Source organism: Pterocles gutturalis, unplaced genomic scaffold (assembly GCF_000699245.1).
Source record: "Pterocles gutturalis isolate BGI_N339 unplaced genomic scaffold, ASM69924v1 scaffold14215, whole genome shotgun sequence".
Taxonomy (NCBI): domain Eukaryota; kingdom Metazoa; phylum Chordata; class Aves; order Pterocliformes; family Pteroclidae; genus Pterocles; species Pterocles gutturalis.
Window position 1 is genome coordinate 15,549 of NW_010143670.1, and position 18,042 is coordinate 33,590.

The 18,042-nt window shown below is 45.2% G+C and overlaps 1 protein-coding gene across 1 annotated transcript in view; it reads left to right on the top strand.

Annotated features, from left to right (window-relative positions):
* Positions 1 to 3,984, top strand: part of KCNMB4 (potassium large conductance calcium-activated channel, subfamily M, beta member 4) — a gene marked incomplete at its 5' end in the record, with an annotated part of 14,844 nt that extends 10,860 nt beyond the window's left edge. Inside the window, one exon of the mRNA XM_010084828.1 lies at positions 3,816 to 3,984. Within this exon, the coding sequence (XP_010083130.1) occupies positions 3,816 to 3,984 (169 nt within the window). The remainder of the gene's footprint in view (positions 1 to 3,815) is intronic.
* Between the last annotated feature and the right edge of the window lie 14,058 nt (positions 3,985 to 18,042).

Here is an 18,042-nt window from a genome sequence, read left to right on the forward strand (position 1 = left end):
TTACTGTTGTTTGCAATATCAGCACCAAAAAGTAGAAGCACCAGAAAAAGTAGGGGTAAAAGGAGTTACCTTGCAAAGGAAAATAGCAAACATTTTCTTTTCGATAACCCCTCTTCAGGTTTTTCCCTCTGCTGTAAAACTGCATCTCAGTGGGATCCTCTGCTGCTGTTACACCCTCTGAGCTGTTCTCCAGAGTGCTTTCCACAATTGCTGTTTGTTCTAGTGATGGATCTGCAGTGAAGGTGTGATGGGTTAGCCCTTGGCTGGGGGCCAAACCACACCCCCACTCACGCAATTCCCCCCCCCCACCCAAGGATAAGGAAGAGAATTAAAGGAGTAAAGGGAAAAGGACTCGTGGGTTGAGATAAGAACAATTTAATAACTAAACTACAATAATATTGAAAATAATACTATATACAAATATACAAATGAGTGATACACAGTGATACTGCCCCCCCACCCAATTATAAACACTCAGCCTGTTCACGGCTAACGATCCCAAAGCAGGGAGAGTCCCGAAATCACACTCACGGATTGGAGATAACAGTCCGAGCATCCCAGACCAAGAGCTGACCGAGGCGGGGGGGGGTGGTTGGGGAAAGCCTTGGGAGAGCGACCACCTGGAGCGAGATGACCCGGAGCAGAAGAGATCCGGAACTAAAAGGGACGATCTTCTGGAGGGTCCTCACCTATATACTGGGCATGACATGTATGTTATGGAATAGATTATTGGCCACTCTGGGTCTCAATCCCAAACCTACGATCAAATCCTGGGCTAGTAACTGGGGCTGTGCTCCCTCCCAGCTTCTCCAGTCTGCCGACCTTGGCAGCCGCATAAACTTCCCTTTTTATCAGCTTTCTTCTGAGCACAAATCCAAAACACAGCCTCTTGCTAGGTATTATGAAGAAAGTTAACTCTGTCTCAGCTTAACACAGGACAGAAGGGTTGCTCAACAAGGCACCCCTGAGCCCAGGCTCCAGTCCTCTGCTGCCTCCTCCCAGCAGGAAAGAGGAACTGGTCCTGATGAGAGAGGGAGGAGGGAATCATGTGAACACAAAGAAACAGCATTATATGCTGCCAAAGTTGATCTTGATAACTTTCTGTGGGCTGTTACAAGGAGATAACTGGGATGTTGCCATCCAGGAGCATGCGGTCTATCTGCCAGCAGTGCTGTCTGCCTTTATTAGCTTTTCTCCTTCACTCCTGGGGTCCAGCAGTGTCTATTTGCACTGGAAAGTTAATTTGGGATAAGATAAAGAGCATCTGAAAGCACAGTAGTTCTTCCAGAATAACCACAGAGATTAAACCAGGTAGGAGCACAGCTGAGATTTGTCCCACCATTTTTTGTTGCCAAGAGTCAGTACTGAGAGGCTACATCCCGGAGGGTCCCTGGGCTCTCCTGTGCTCAGGGTCACCTTCCAGGAGTGCTTCTCCCTCCCCTTGACTAAAGAAGGGCATTTAATGTCTTAAATGCAGTGCCAATAGTAATTTAATGATGTATATTTGCTGGTCTCAGTCGTTACTTGGTGCATTGTCTGAAGATACGCTGTGAGCAGTTGACAGTGAATTGCTGCACCCCTTCTGCCATGCAGGAATTGCAAAGGGACTCTTGCTGTAGCTAAAAACAGCAATAATATCCACCTGAACCCAAACCTCATCCTGAGGCTTCATTAAAGGCCTCGGTTAAGTCTTTGACTCTTTTCCAAAAGGGAAACTCTTTTTAAATTACTAAATGGCAAGAGTTACAGTCACACCAATAATGAGTGTTCAGCATCCATCACTGCTACCTTTGGTACAGACGTTTTCCAAAATATCTAAGATTTGGTCAAAAGGATACCTTGCTCTCCCCAATCACACATTTTTTTTCTTTGACTGAATCAAATTTTCTGGTTTGTTTGCTTGCCCCTTATTTTTGAGCTCTTTGAGTAGTACCTGCTTTAGAAAAAATACTTACAATTCAGCATTGCTTGCAAACTGAGAGCTGTGAGGACCGAATGCTGCTTACTTAGGCCTCCTTGCCAATTAGCATTCTGTTATTCACAGATGATGATACGGTAAATATGAGGGAAGCAATGTTGTACCTCCTGTGAAAGGATTTTTCTGTTTGGGTGCTGTCATTTATATGGCATAGACTCGTGAGTTTGTGTCCATAAAGTTAATATTATTTTATTCAATTTATGGTTTCCACATTAGCCTGATTATGTGTCTGGAGGATTCCAGCTGAGCAGACTTCATGTGTTCCACTACTGAATACACCTGGGTTTCTTTTGATCATTTCTTGTGTTGCCAAGTTTCAACTTCTATATAGCTGAGCTGCTCATAATCAGAGTCTTATTCTGCTCCTTACTACACAAACACATGGTGCCAGCCTCAGGGACTTGCAGGCTGGCATGGTGCTGAGGAATCTCCACACAGCAATTTAGGGGGAGGGACCCCCAAATGCAAATGTGGGTGCAATTAAATCAGGTATCAGGTGTAGCCTAGTGGCCTGGCTGCACAGACTCCTTAAGGATGGATAAAATCTTGTAGGTTTGCAGGCAGCTCCATTAATTAACTTCTTGGTGAAGGAAAAAGAGTTTCTTCTTGTTTCCCCTACAGGGAATGTCTTCTTAGTGCTGCTTTCTGATCAGGACAAAGCTGTTGGGGAAGAGACAGCACAGGCCTTGCACAGGTATCTGTTCCCATGTGCCACCACGTTACAAGAGCTTAATTCCCAGGACCTGGCTGGATGAGCCTGGGTTGACAGGATTTTAGCCTGTGAGGTTTGTTGCTCCAAGGAACATCAGGTAACATTGACAAAGCAATGTGGGATGGGAGTGTTCAGTGTTGGTGAGGACCAATATGACTCAAGAATATATATATTTTCCTAATTAGAGAAAGTTCCGTTTCTTTCCTTTGCAGATAGTTTTCCAGCAGACTGCGTGTCTCTGGCTGTTGATGGAAAAGCAGCAGCAAAGCACACAAGACTGATTTAATAACTGTTAAACTGCAGGGAGAGCAGAAAGAGCCAGGGCTGAGGAAAATCTGCCATCAGATTTGCCAACCAACTTCCCAGACTTGGAAGAGGCAGATGAACACCTGATTTTTCAGATATGTGCCATGGCTGAATTTCCAAGCCTCCTGAGATGCCTCATTGCTATTTTCCTCCTCCTTCCATTTCTCTTTGGAAATGCATACATCTGTCACAGACCCAACCATGACTGGGTGTTAGATGCTATTGGGGGTTCCAATCTGGGCAGCTGGGCTAGCCTGGGCCACCAGCCGTGGAGCGCTGAGGACAGGGACTGGCGCTTCATCCAGACCCAAATCACAAACAGGGGTTTGGCAGGAGCCTCCGAGTAGCCCCATGGACACGTCAGGGCTCAAAACAAAAAGGGAAGTTTTAATTGCGTTTTAAACTCATTGCTCAGTGTCTGATGCCATCTGAGGTAGAAATATATGTGTTGCCTTGGATTATGTTTTCACTGGAGTGGTTTTTTGATCCACAGTGTGATATTGTATCTCTCATGGCTGTTTGTAATGACCACAACCCCTGGAAGGCCTAAAGTACCAATGCTTTTTTAATATTTTTTTTTAATCTGAATGAACTTGTTAGCCTGTACACACTGCAAGTGGAAGCTCTTGCAGCCTGCCATGAGTGCTGGTGATAGACAGGCAAATAAAAGCGGTGAATGAAATGAACCACTTAAACATTTTCTAACACTGTTGCAACTAAAACACATTGTTTCCATGGCAGGTCCTTTCCGCTTATGATTAATTGATGATGTTGAGTTGATTTATATTTTTTTCTCTCTTCTGTTCCTCCTCTTCGCAGGCCAGATGATGTGATGCTGAGGCGAACCCATGATGAGACTGTCCTCTTGCACTGCTTCCTCTGGCCCCTGGTTACATTCCTGGTCGGAGTCCTCATCGTGGTCCTAACCATCTGTGCCAAGAGCTTGGCTGTCAAGGCAGAGGCAATAAAAAAGAAGAAGTATTTGTAAATGTCAAGGCTCCTGATGGAAAAGAAAAACCTGCAAGAAGATCTCAAGTGGGGCAACCTTACACACCTGTGGGTCTGCGGGGTGCCCAGCTGCATCTCCATCCAGTGTCTCATCTGACAGTGGAGTTGCTCTTACCTCAGGATTATTCTTGGGAGACTGCCCCATGAAACATCAGCTAATTGCTTCTTCTGCTATGACAGTAAATAAGGATATTCTACCAAAAAAAAATCTACACTGCACCAAATACGCTGTGCGCTGTTAGTCCTGAACAGCAGCTCCCCAGGTCCTAGCGGTATTGAGAGACAGTTTATAAACCCCCTGATGTCACTCATTTCATCCCCACAAAGTGATCTTTACTGTTGTTTGATATTAAATATTTAGAATATTTTCTTCATGATAGACTGTATTTCCAATATAATAAAGTTTGGTTGTTTGAGGGTTTTTTAATCTTTCTTTTGTTGGTTTTTTTTACTTAAAAAAAAGCTTTAAGACAAAAGTAACACTGTGCTGTTTTTTTCACTGTGTAAAACTTCATTTTGAAATTCAAACTTTAACTTCTGTTTAGATGAAATCCTTCATCATCATCACCTGTTCATTGTGAAGAAATGTAGAAATATCTCAGAAATACTTTTCCAAAAAATTAACCAATTATTGAAAAAGGTAATTAAATACTGAATGTAATTTTATTGCCTCAGTGGTATTCAGTCCCTACAGTTTTTCTTGCTACCTCTAAGTTGTCCTCTTCCAAAGTGCTCTCAGGCTGTATGGAGCAGGGTTTTGGAGTGGTTTTACATGAATATATTTTACCAGTGATTTCCAGAATTAGTGCCTGAGAGCTTGCTGCGGGGAGGGTATGAGCTGTGGTGTGACAGGTCACCAGGCCCCAGGAATGGTGGAAAAGGACATTAACCCTTCGTAGGGATGTGGGTGTTAGCTGCTGAACTACCCATCCCTGTCATACCAGCTGCATGCAGGGTGCCTCCAAGGGGATGCTCCAGAAAATGCAAGGCAGGCAGGGCACAGCATCTGGCTGGGTCACCTCTCTGCTCATCCCACCTCCTCGCTGTGTACCACCGGCCCTTGTCTGCTGGCTCAGTGCAGAGATTTCCGTATTTTACAGAATAACAGAATCACAGAAGGGATCTTTAAAGGTCATCTAGTCCGACCCCCTGCAGTGAGCAGGGACAACTTCAACTAGATCAGGTTGCTCAGATCCAGCCTGACCTTGAATGTTTACAGGGATGGGGCATCTACCACCTCTCTGGGCAACTTGTTCCAGTGTTTGACCAGCCTCCTTGTAAAAAACTGCCCTTAGAGCGCAGTTTCCTGGGGCGCATCCCTTGCATGCTGCAGTCAGGCTGAGATCAGCGTAGCTTCATGGAACCTGTCCTGGCCCCTGCACGGCTGTGCACCCCTGGGACCTGCTGCGTGGCTTTGCAGGGCTGGCACACAGTGGGGGGGAGAAGCCACGTGTCTCAGTTAGGAAAGTGAGTCTCTAAGCATGTGATTGCTGGCAAAGCATTTTAATCTACATTAGCAATTCTGCAGTTCTAACCATAGTGTCCATTGTACTCATCTCTGATATCCTTAGTATTATGTTTAAATATTTTGTGTTTCGTTGTGCTTTTAACACGTAGGAGAGTTATTTCCTGAGGATGAGGAAAATGCTAGATTTGAAAGCCTGAAAGCTTTTTTGGCACAACGCATAGTGACAAACCTGCTCGTATTGCCCAGTCTCCATCTCAGATTAATTGTATTGTGTGTTTAAGAATTTTTTTTCGTGCAGCTTCTTATTTTGTACACTTGTAAGTGTTGTGGATATTGTGGTGCCCAGTGATGAGGGAAGCAGGGTGACTGGAGGCCATTCCCCTCTCCACTGCTCACTTGTTTTACAACTTTCAGAGAGTCCCCTGGTCCCAGTCCATACCAGGATAGCTGTTCCTTCAAAAGAAGTCAAGGAAGTCTGTTTGTGGAGGCAGGAACTTGATGCTTCAGAGTAACTACTCCGTATGAAAGATCTGATTAATGTTGGTTGCACATGTTCAAGCACTTCCAGTTCAGTGGGTGAAAACCACTACTCACATGAAAAATGTCCAATTCTCTGTGTTAAACATTGTCCCTCTGGAGGTGCCTGTTGTCAGGCTCACACAGGTACCCCTATCTCAGCCTGCTGAAAAGGACAGCACTGGATATACTGGGTGAAGAGAGTTTGTGAGCTCTCAGCCTGCTGGATGACAGCCTGCCTGCTCATGGAAGTGCTGTTCTGTGAAGGACATGGCGTTTCCTTTTGCTTGTGTCTTGCTGTGGTGGCCTTGCATTTCTGCAGTTCTCGTGCCTTGGCAACCTGCAGAAACACTGCACACATACATCTGGTTTTGGGGACAGGGGGGTGGTTACTATTTCTTTAATATGTATAACTTTTTCACACTCTGCAAATCATAGAAAGCCAGCGCTGTGGAGTGGTTTGGTCATCTGGGTAAGGTGGTGGCAAGTTCCCCTCTTCTATTCCCTCTTGCTAACTTCTTACAGGTAAGGTGAATAACCCTGATTTTCTGCACACATGCATCCTTTGTTTTCCCGAGGGAGAAGGAAATACGTGGTGACACAGATTCATTATGGATTTTTAAGCCAGTAGCTTGGGGCTCACAAATCCAGATCAACAAAATCCTCTCTGGCTTTGCTCCAGAAGCTTTTGTGACTGAATTGTGCAGCTGGTTCTCTGAGCAAAAGGCAAGAAGGGAATTGAGTTGATGCAGCTTGCTTGATGGGCAATCATATCTTTAAATCTGTTAGAAATGCTGTTTTCAAAGGTCTCTGGAAGTAAGTAAGGGTTAAAACCATGATATTAAATAATTTTGTTGAGAGATTAACATCCCAAATTAAGCATCTAAAGTGGCTTGCAAAGACAGGTGGTAAAATCTACCTGGCTTGTCACTATGTGATGCTGAGGGAAAAAAGAAAAAGAAAAAAAAAAATCTTAAAATTGACTCTTCTGTCCCAGCCTGCACCTTGCTGACTTATAAATGTCTTTCTAATCCCCACAGTTGATCATGGAAGCTGAGGATTTCCTTCTAGCGGATTATTCACTGATTTCCCCCTTGGCTTTGTGGATTTCCAGTTTTTGAGGCATATTCTCTGAAGTGTATTTGCAGCCAGAGTGGCTGCTTTTCTCCAGACCCATCTGCAGAGCTGACTTTTGCATTTTATTCAATATTTATACGCTATTGCTTTGAGGAATTTTGTTCTGTCATGCTGTCTGCTGCTCTGCTTCACTAAGACCTGCCTTCTCTTTCATGTAGTGCAATTAAATCATTTTGTTTATACAGTATCTTTCTCTGTTAACTTCTTAGGCTCCTTGTAAAAGTAGAAGTAATAGGAGCATTTTTGTCACGCTTTTCCTGCTTTGTGTGTTTCTGTGTTTCCAGTACCACACGAGACTTCACAACATATTAGAAGATTCAGCTACTCAATGAGGAGCTTAATTCAACGCCCAGAGCAGATGAGGGATGTCATGGGGGTATCCAGGGGCATTTTTAATGATAATTATCTGTCATTTCTGGTATAAATGTAGCCCTTTGACAGGGGTCCAGCCCAATCTGCTGGTTTTGAAGGGCTGTTACCAGCTGGACTCTTCAGTAAGCAACTCAGGATGCAAGCTGGGAGGTGCAGTGGAGAGGTACCGCAGGTCTGAGTTTCCAAACTTGTGCTTTCGGGTACATTTTGAGAGATTTGTCCTAGATCAGAGCAAAGATGTCTGTGAGGTGTGAGAGTGCAGAGCTCTCCATCCATCTGCCGCCTGGGCTCAGCCTGCCGCCGCCCGCCCCAGCCCCTCTGCTGCTGCCCGCAGGGTTTCTCCGTCTGCTGTTTGTCTCCAGGAGCCCTCCGCTCCCAAGCCAAGGCTGCCGTGTCATCCCCCCAGAGCGGGGGTGTCTATGGAGGGCCATCAGGCATCTCAGCTCATTTCAAACGCTACGTGAAAGGAACTGTTGAGTGTGTTATCCCGTCAGAGCACATCTGGGAAATATGAAAGGGGAAGCATCAGTTCATGTTTGAAACCCCTTCATAGATAAGGTGTAGGGATTAAGTAACCTTGAGGAAGCATCTAATTCAGTTTGCTAGGGGTTTAGGCCTTACCTGAAAAATTAAAATTATTTTAAATTGGACAGTCAACAGCTGTGTGGGTCTGGTATGACGCCAGGACAGTGTGGATTGCCTGTAAACAGCAGGCACATGCTGTGCAAGCATCTTTGCTCAGCATTGCAAACATGTGAGCTGCCTGCCAAATCTGTGTTCCTGCTAACTTTAGCCTAAATGGCCCAAAGTGTCTTAAAGCCAAGAATAAACATGTACAAGAGGAGACACCTAGGAGAGTATTCAATAAGAAAATAAAAAAACTCAGACCATGGCTTATATTTAGGTAATCAGATGAAAGGAAGCACAGCAGAATTCCTAATTATGAAGCCTATAGTATCATGTGAAGATTTTCTTCCAGTCCCTGACAGAAATCCTATAGCCAGAGTTATCGGAAAATCATCTTATTTCTGTGTGTGATTTCTACAAGAATCAAAAGCTGTTGGATTTTTTTTCTCAGCATGGAGCAGCTGCTATTTCTCCATTAACTTTCAATCAGAAACCAACCCCTTCCCTTTCTGGCATCTTAAGAGGTTGCTATGCTGATCTGTCAAGCTAACAATCTTTGCTGCAGAAAGCATGAGCGGGAAAAACCTCCGGGGGAGTATGCGTGCAATTAATCATACTGCCTTGTCAGGTCACAGACCCACCGAATGAATCAACCCCAAAGTTTGATATTTGAGAGGCTATGCAGTTTTCTTTCTGGTTTGATATACTAGCACAAATGCTGTCATTACTTGCACTGTGTTTAATTCAAAGCTCTTTGGTGGTCTAATGGTTTTAAGACTCATCAGCCAAGAAATCACTTAGCATGCACTGGATGCGTGGCTGGAGATGAAATAAGAAGAAAAAGAATAGCCCATTAAATGATATAGCCATAATTTGGATGTAAAATTTTGTTATAAAATATGTTGACATAGCTGGAAAATTACGTACACATCTATGATACACAATTTCTAAACACCACATACAGCATTCAGTGTGAAATAAGTCTCCTAGAAACACAGTAAAAGTTACTTAAATCACCTGTGATGTTGCATTTAACAAAAAAGCAATCTGCCTGTAATTTAATTTAATGAGCTAATGCAGTGTCAAACATTGCCTTACATAATGTAACTTCTTCATAACTTTTCAGCTTATGTAAGGTTTATCTCTTATTTATTTGCACGCCAACTGCCATTCACTAAAAGCAGTTGGAAAAAAATCAACTATTAAGCTCTTTCATATAATTGCTTGCTCAGCAACTGACGGCGTCTGATGGTTTCTGGACAAAATACTTCAACTGTTTGGACCCCATACAGCAGGAACAATGCAAAAAGAGACAAAAATATTTTGTTTCAAAAGCCCCAAGAAGACATTTTTTCAGCTATTTCTATTCCCTCACTGTGGGATTAGGACAAATCCAGGCTTCAGATAAGGAGCGATTTCTGATCATACCTATCAGAGCACATGCCAATATTGAAGTCTGTGTCTTTTCAATATATGCACGTAGCTCATTTCAGCTTTCTGCTTTGAGCAGAGCTACCGCCCTTCTCCAGCTCTCCCCCAGCCCCTTTCCTCCCTTGCAGCAATCTGGTTCCGCTCATGGTACTCACAGGAGAGGGGGCAGCCCCCTCTCCTTTGCCATGCCTGCCGAGGTTGGAGGCAGCATCATCTCTGGGATGTAATATCTGGCATTTGCCAGGGGCCTGGATATTGGGAACCAGCCAGGGTGTGGGGCTGCAGGGGGAGAACATGACCTAGGTTCCTTACAGAGAGCGCTCCCACCTGAGGGCAAATGCAAAATGCTAGAAGAGGCATGGGTTTGGCAACAAGTGAAATATTTTGTAGCATTAAAAGGGCTGACCTATCTTTTCCTGCACTGTTCCTCTGAAGAGCAATGTTTGTGACGATTAAAAATTAACCATGAAATTGTCAGGAAGTCTGTTTTTAGGCAGGGTGAGATTAGTTTGGAAAGACCAAATACACAGCAGCCAGTACGTCTAAATGGTGCGTAGCCTAGATCCTAACTATTTTTTTTCAGAAAAATAATGAAAAATGGGTCTGATGATACCAAAGCAAAAAAAAAATAGTTTGGAAATTCTGGAGTTAGCTAGCGTCTCTTGCTTTTGATGGATTAATTTTCATTCCTTATCAAAAATATAGAGTGTATTCTATGGATCTGCAAGTATCCAGACAAGTGAATCACAGGCAGTAAATGATTCTGGTGTATTTTTAATACACCATATTATAAAAATAATGTTTTTAACAAAGAGTGTCCTGTGAACTTTGCTGCTTTTTTACAGCCAAACTGTAGACTAATGTAGACATACGGGAAGCAATACACCATAGGGAGCATTTTAAATAATGCCTCGTGATCTCATTTAAAAAATTAATTTAGATCAGGCTGGCAACAAGCAAGGAGAGGTTGAAAATAGGCTGCAGAAGTGTCAACACAAAGCAATAATGAACAGTGAGCGACTGAGTGCAGGCGTGGGGTGAGATGTCTCAGTTGGTTTATTCATTATATGAAATGGCATAGTAAAGGGCAAATTAACTGAATTTTTAAAAATATGCTAGATCAGGAGGTTGTCAAGCTCCAGTTTGATAGGCAGGTGATTCAACAGCAAATATGAGGAGCTAAGAATATTAGCAGAAGAATAAAATGTCTTTTCTATTCCTGAAAAATACAAGGTAATAAATGAGGATGGGAGGGACAGAGCAAATATAATGTTTGGTGGGAGGAAATGTCCTGGCAAACAAAAATGTGACTGTAAAGCCTTCAGATAGATGCTAGACAGTGTGCTGGTGTGATCACTGCTAGCTAACCACAGCTTTGACAGCATTTAGCTGGTGTCTTGGGCTGAAATCGTAGCCTTTTCTCCAGCAGCTGTCACTCAGTGACTTCTTGGGGAAATACGGGGGTACCATGTTGATTTTTTTTAACCTCTTTCAACCTATTTTTTTAACCTTTTTTTTGCTCAGAGCAATGTGTATTTCCCATTCTTTTCATGTTGAAACTGCTGGGAAGTTTACAGCAGTGTTGCATGTGATTTTTCCAGCAATTTGGACAGTTTCTGGTGCCTGAGGCTGTGTGTTGGGACCAGCATGGGGAGGGATGGTGCTGAAGCCGGCAGAGCCCGGCAACCACGGCCCCAGCGCTGCTTTCCCGGACCCGGACGGGATGGGGCCGTGGTCGCCGGGCTCTGCCGGCTTTGGGCTCTGCCGGCTTCAGGCTCTGTCATTGCAGCATCAGGACCATCACACTGATTTTTCTTTCCAAAAAGCAACACATTTCTGCTGCAAATCTGTGCATGGCCACAGAACACCTGCCTAAACTCTTCCCCAGGGGAAGGAGTTTGTGCGACTGGATGCAGCAAGTGGGACATCGCCGGGGCTGACGTCAGCATCAACAGGTTCGGGTTTAGGTTGTTCTTTCCTCCAGAGATATTTTGGGCATAAACCACGTAGTTATGCACACAAGTTACTTGACAGTAACCTGTTTTCCTTGCTTACAGGACATGCACATGTGCTCAAGAAGTTCTCGCTGTACAAAGTGAGATAAACTAAAGAAAGTTTAGGCAAACCTCCATATTTCAAATCAATTTTTAATGACCTACTGTTTAAATTATATCTTGACCTATCTTGAAACTTGTGGGAATAATTTCTTCTTATCCATAATACCTGTGCAGATTAATAGCCCATTTTGTGACAGTGGGGCAGCTAATGAATGGCTGCATAGTGGAAGCTCATTGCAGCATTAGCTGTGCATCCAAGTAAGATGGATTGGGAGTTGTTCCTTTCTTCCATCCTGCTACTGGAGTGACACACATACTCTTTGATTTCACTCTGTTGTTTCCTTCTTAAGCCCCCTTTCTACAGGCACACCAATACGTATGGATTGTGCTCTAAAGGTTTACCAAACTCATCATTATTTTGTATTCATGCACGCAGAGCTCTTTCTCAATAATTAGCTTTATAATGATTGAAGATGTTCTGTAGCAACAATGCATTCCTCCTCATTTTATTGTTCCTCTGTCACTCCTGTCCAATGCTTCTTACGTTGCATTTTCAATGTTGCTTTTATTGATAGCCAAAACAAAAAGGCAAAATAAAAGTAAAAAGCAAGATTGATTGGTTTTATATTTATTTTGCAAAGACATTAAAATTAACTTTTGTGTTATGGTGTACATTCTGTGCTTTGCTAAATAACCTTGAACGCTGTGTTGCCAAGTCAAGCATTCCTATTAGCAATACTCATTACGTAGCTCAAAAACTTTCTGATAATTTTGTCCTCTCCATTTAAACACTACCTATTATCCCCTACGAAATCTGAGAAAAAAACACATAAGAAGTGCTGCAGCTTTTCTGACGTTGAAGGGTTTGCTTCCCCTTTCAAGAGAGTAAATTTCTGGCAAATGTACTGTAGTAAAATCTGCTCTGTCCTTGGGTGAGGAAGAAGAGGGCTGGCAGCACAATTATTTTTCATATCATCTTTCAGACAGGGATTTTAATTGGACTATAGGTCTCCTCACATTCCCGGGAAGTGAGAATTTCTTTTACAGGCAGCTGAACTGCTGCCTGCAGAGGTTAAGTGTTATGTGCAAGGTTGGACAGTGAAACAGAGATGGATACAAAACACAGGGATCCTGGTTCCTCAGTCCCTACCTCAGCTATAAGCCCAGTTTCTCGTCCTTTGCTGAAAACATCCACAGGAAGATACAGGTTTTGTGGTGGGATTCAGCATTTCTGCACATCAGTGGCCCCGCTAAATGCTAATGTGCTGGGGGAGGAGGCTCTGCAGGCTGGGATGAGCAGTGGCAAGCGATGGCCCTTGCTTCTGCTTCCACCATGAATGCTGGATGTGAGTTTGGTGATGAAGTGTCAGTTTGCCATGCTAGCTGGGGATGGTAGTCACATGTCTGAGGGAAGTGAGACAGCTTTTCCTCCCCTTCCTCCCTCCCCCAGTCGCTTTGTCCCTTACTGTTCCTCTGAACAATGCCCTCACAGTTTGAACTAATTTTCTTTGAACTGCAGGCACTGCGTAACTCATACTTTTGCCTGTTATTCCTTCCCTAAACATCTGCCATGATTTATCCGGATGGTTTAAACTCTTTATGTTCAATTTATTAGTCTCTCTGAGAATTACCTCCAGCTTTGTGTGGAAATACAATCAGTGTCGGAAACAGCTGCCAGCCGTAGGGCTCCCCTAGCTCCTCTCATGATGGTTTTCATTACAAGGTGATCTCCAGCACTGTTTCAGAGGCTGGGTTTTGATGACCATGCCATTTTCCTGGAAAGAGGCAGCAGCCCCGTCCAACACAAGCTAACACAATCTCTTTTCCCATTTAAGTTTTGAGTGAAGACATTTTTAATGCTGATCTAGCGGCAGGTGTCGTTGGCAAATGCCCTTCCTCGGCTACATTGGTGAAAGAGCTCCTCTTCTCCTTTCCCGCTGGGCATGCAGCGGCCAGGACACAGCGGTGGGCTCCCACCCCGTAGTGCTTCTCCAGCCCTTCTGGGGACGTGGCACTCATGCTGCCAGCAGCCATGGCACCTGGTCCTCCCCCAGCCCTGCCCTGTCAAGTTCATGCCGTGGTCTTAAATGTAAGGAGGGCACTGGGAGAATGGGGTTAGAGGCCCACATAGATTAATTAATGATCTGTTCTTTTTGTGTCATTCTCCATTGCTTCTCAGACGAGTGCTCAGCTAACCTGCTTATTTCAAGATCCCATCTTGCCCAAATCCCACATTTCCTCCCATTGACATTTACTAGGAGCCATGGTTAGGTCACACCAACTTGTGTGGCAAGTTAGAGCAGCCACAATGTTTGGGGAAAAGCTTGATTTTAATACTTAATTGTGAGTATCAAGTGGGAGGCTAGAGAGCCGTTCATTTCTTCTGGTTAAAGGCCATTGCACAAGCAGCCTTTGAAGTTCAATTACTTCAAGGCCCATATACCACCAAAATCTGTCTGTGTCTCTGCTGTAAGGTTTAGAATGCACCACTGTTTCCTGTAGCATCTTGCATGCCATCTGTTTTCCAAATCACTTTCCTCAGCTGCATAACTTAATTACCAAGATAAGAACTAGAGGGGGGAGGATATGGAGATATAAGTAAGGGAAATTTTTTGTGAAGCCTCTGAACCCAATTCTCCCTTTCATTGTGCAGTGCTAGAAGACATAAAGTGGCATTTCAGGAGCAAAGGGGACCTGGTCACACTAACAAGACCCTCAGCTTCCCCATTTCCCTGGAGGCAGTCCACGCAGGGAACAGAGTCCCATCACACTGGGGTTTCATGTGCTTGGCGTAACACAGGACATGAACCAAGATCTATCCTCCTCCTGCTGTCCAGAGCTTTTCTTTCCCTTTCTCTGGTCCCCTCTTCTTTGAGGCTATCAATCATATTTGGAAAGCCAGGGTTAGATCCACTTTTTTTTTCAAACCTGTCATTCCTGTTCCTCAGAGATCTAGGTGGCAGGCTGGGGACTGAGCTGGGTTGGAGTCTTGTTTTCTGGGGGCCAGCCTGGTGGGACTTGTGTGGGGCAGGACAGGCTTTGCAGGCGGGCTGTGGGAGCAGGGCAAGGCCCAAAAAGCAGAAAGAGCGATGTCTGACGACCCACCCCCTGCCAGCCCACAGCTGCATGAAAACCTCAGATGTTCTCTCCTGCAACAGGCTGGGGAGATTAAAAATAGTCTTTTTTGTTGTTGTTGTTGATGACAAGGTAATTTTAGCACAGATCACTTCCCTGGTCTGTTGCACCAAGTGGCAACAAGCAGAGAGATGTGGGGAACGAGAGGGCGGCCCAGGGGCTGGAAAGGAGGAGGCAGGTGAGAACCGCTTCCTTGGGGACAGATATGGGTGTGGTTTTCCCTGGAGAAGCTGAGTGAGGAAGGAGGAGCGGGCCCCCCCTTGGCGTGAGGACCCTCAGAGCAGGGCTGGGTCGGGCCCCTGCGATCACACCTGGTGCTTCACAGGCTTTCTTTCATCTGATCTCTGAAGACATGTGTTGGGTAGAGAAGGGAAATCAAATAAAAGATGTCATCACAAAGCTGTTGGAGATCTTTGGTGGCTTTATCCTTCTTCCTAGCTGCCTTGCCACGTATGTGGATTTTTCCCCGCTGAAATGAATGTGTCCTCCCTAGGCAAGAGCAGCAGAAATTCACTCACCACATTTTATATCTTTTTTCCTTTTCCTCTAATGGACTCTCAATAACAAGATGGCGGGTCTAACCCCGCCAAAGTGAACAGAAATCCATGATGAAGAACATCACCAAGTTAAGGATCTGAAATTTTCCTACCTGCCCTTGTTCATCAACCACAACATACTTGACATCAAGGCTTCCTTTTTTTTTTTCCCCTCCTTCATTTTTACCATCTTAAAGGCAAGATTTCAGCCACCCTGGGAGCTGCCAGAGGGGGCTGGGGGAGCTGCTTGCTCACCAGAATGTTTACAGAAAATTTGTCACAGTCTGACCAGATCTAATTGGCATGATGTGTAAGAAACAGTCTCCTCAGATATTTTTAGTGCTCTCCAACCTTTCTAGCACAGATCTGTAAGGCATTAATTAATTCCAGTTGTCTGCCAGTTCGTTCTCTTGAAGTCGGATTCTCACAAATAATTTGGCTCCAGGTGTCTTTTACATCCAATGATAAGATAACAGGATGCTGGCATTTACCATGCATGGTGTCCTGAATATATATTTTCTGATCTGTTTGATACTTTGGACATTATATACCACTTTATTGCTTTTGCAAGTATCTGTCTTTTTCTGCCAGTGGTTTCATTACCGCTACTTCAGTCATTGACAGGCAGGAGAAATGTCCCCAATTAACACACGGACCTTTCTGTAGCTGTTCTTTATTTGCATGACATTTTCTTCCCTAGCCAAGCTGCATGGAGCATTCTGACCACCTTCACTTTGCTTTCTGCATCCAATTATTGTTACTCTGTGTTTTTACAGTGTAGCTCAGCTCATACCAAATCTATTTGGGTAGCTTTACTATATGCCATCTGGTCTGTGTTTGATTCTCCAGGAAGTTTGGGCTTTCTTGTCCATAATGCCATTAGTCTCTTTTTTAATTTCAGATTCTTTACTCTCTGTGGGATGGAAAACAAAATTGAAGGGCCTTCTTTCTGTGCTGGCTGTGCTACAGCCTCAAACTTGGTTCTGGCAAAAACCAGACGCATTTGTCTCATGTATCCAATGGGAGTGGGAGAGACCTTGGGATTATAGTGGGAACAGATAATTTAAAAAACTTCTAGTAGTAAGTTTGCAAAGTGAAAATTATTTTGTACCATGTGGCAATGCAAACAAACAGGTTTGAAATACATCCTGATCCCTACTGACGTATATACATGTATGTGTGTCTATGCCAAGGACAGGGAGAATTGCAAAAATAATACATATTCCCTGCTGAATCCTGCATGCTTGCAGAATGATGCAGGGATCCAGTGGTGGTGCCCTATGGAGCTACCCAATGCAGTTGCTTTCCTCTCTGAAGAAGCCTCTGGCACTATTTTCCCACAGCACTTTGCTGCTTTGATGATCAGTGATGGCACTTCAACTGCAAATCTCTCATGCTCACCAGCTGCAGTCCTGGGGAAGAAGCTAAACTAGTGTGAGAACTGGGCTTGGGTCTCAGTTTAGTGGCAGACCTCTGAGTGTGACCCCAAAGGGCAATGCTCACCCCTTTCTGCCTGCGTTCTGTCTTTTGGAGAGGACAGTGACTCTCCTTGAGCAACAGGTGAAGACTTCTGGGAGCACAAATACCTGGTCTCAGGCTCATTCTTGTCCTGAGAGGACTCCAATTGCAGGTCTCAGGTGGCACCTGATGACGGGGGTGTGCAGCCTCCCTGCTGCAGGGAGAGCAGGAACACTCTGCCTTCACCCTCAGTGAGAGGCAGCTGCCCAGCTGCTCTCCACTAGTGGTTTGGCACCCAAGCAGGCCTGGGTGCTTGAGCACCAAAGACAAGCAAGGACATGGCACGTATCTTGGCAGGGATTTTGGCACAAGCGCAGGGAAGGCCATGTACAAAAATGTCTGGCCCAGCCGCCGCAGCACTTGCCAGTAGCGCTCCTTGCCCAGCATTCGGCTGCTGCACGAGGCCATGGCTGTCGGCCTCTTGGCCTGGCTCTTGGCAGCAGTCTCATGCTCTCGGCCTTCTGGATTGTGCAGGTCCCTGCCAGCCTGGGGACAGGGGCACCCGGCGGAGCAGTGTGCCCCAGTGGGAGGGGAGGCAGTGGTCACAGGGCACTGCTGGCTGGCCGAGTCCCCACTGTGCACCTCTGCAGTCACCCCCGCGTGCCACAGCCCCACAGCTCGATGATGGAAGGCTTCAGCATGGAGGGAGGAACCGTGGTGGTGCTGAGCTCCAGCTGGGATTCCTCGGAGTTTTCTCTCTCTTTCACCCGTGAAGCTGTGTCAGGGGCCCATCTGGAGCATCTCTGGGGGCCAGGACACGCCCCTGCTACCTTTTCCAGACGGACACTTGGGTCAGGAGGGGTGGGGAAGGCAGCCTACAGGTGGGACCGGCATAGACCCCCCCTGTGCTGACGGGGGGGACCCTGCCTGGTCAGCAACAGCCCTCAGGGGGACTTTAGCCTCTTTTGGGATCCTCAAGACCCCGGCAACAGCAAAGGTGTTGGTGCTAAGGTAATGTTTTGCCTGGAGACTTAAACACTTTGAGGTCTACAAAAAGCTTTGTCCACTTGGACCTTGGCATCTCCATGCCTGCAAGGTGCAGCTGACTACTGCAAGTCTCTGGGAGCAGGGAGCATCCCTCATCCCAAAGAAAGCTGCTTGTTGTGGCAAGGTTTGGCAAGGTGCAAATGACAGTTAGCATCAAACTTGGGTGTAAAGACGATGTCAGATAACCCGCAGGAGCCAGACCCCAAAGAGCATGAGGCACGTGTGCCTGGTGGTACAGATACAAGCAGCGACGA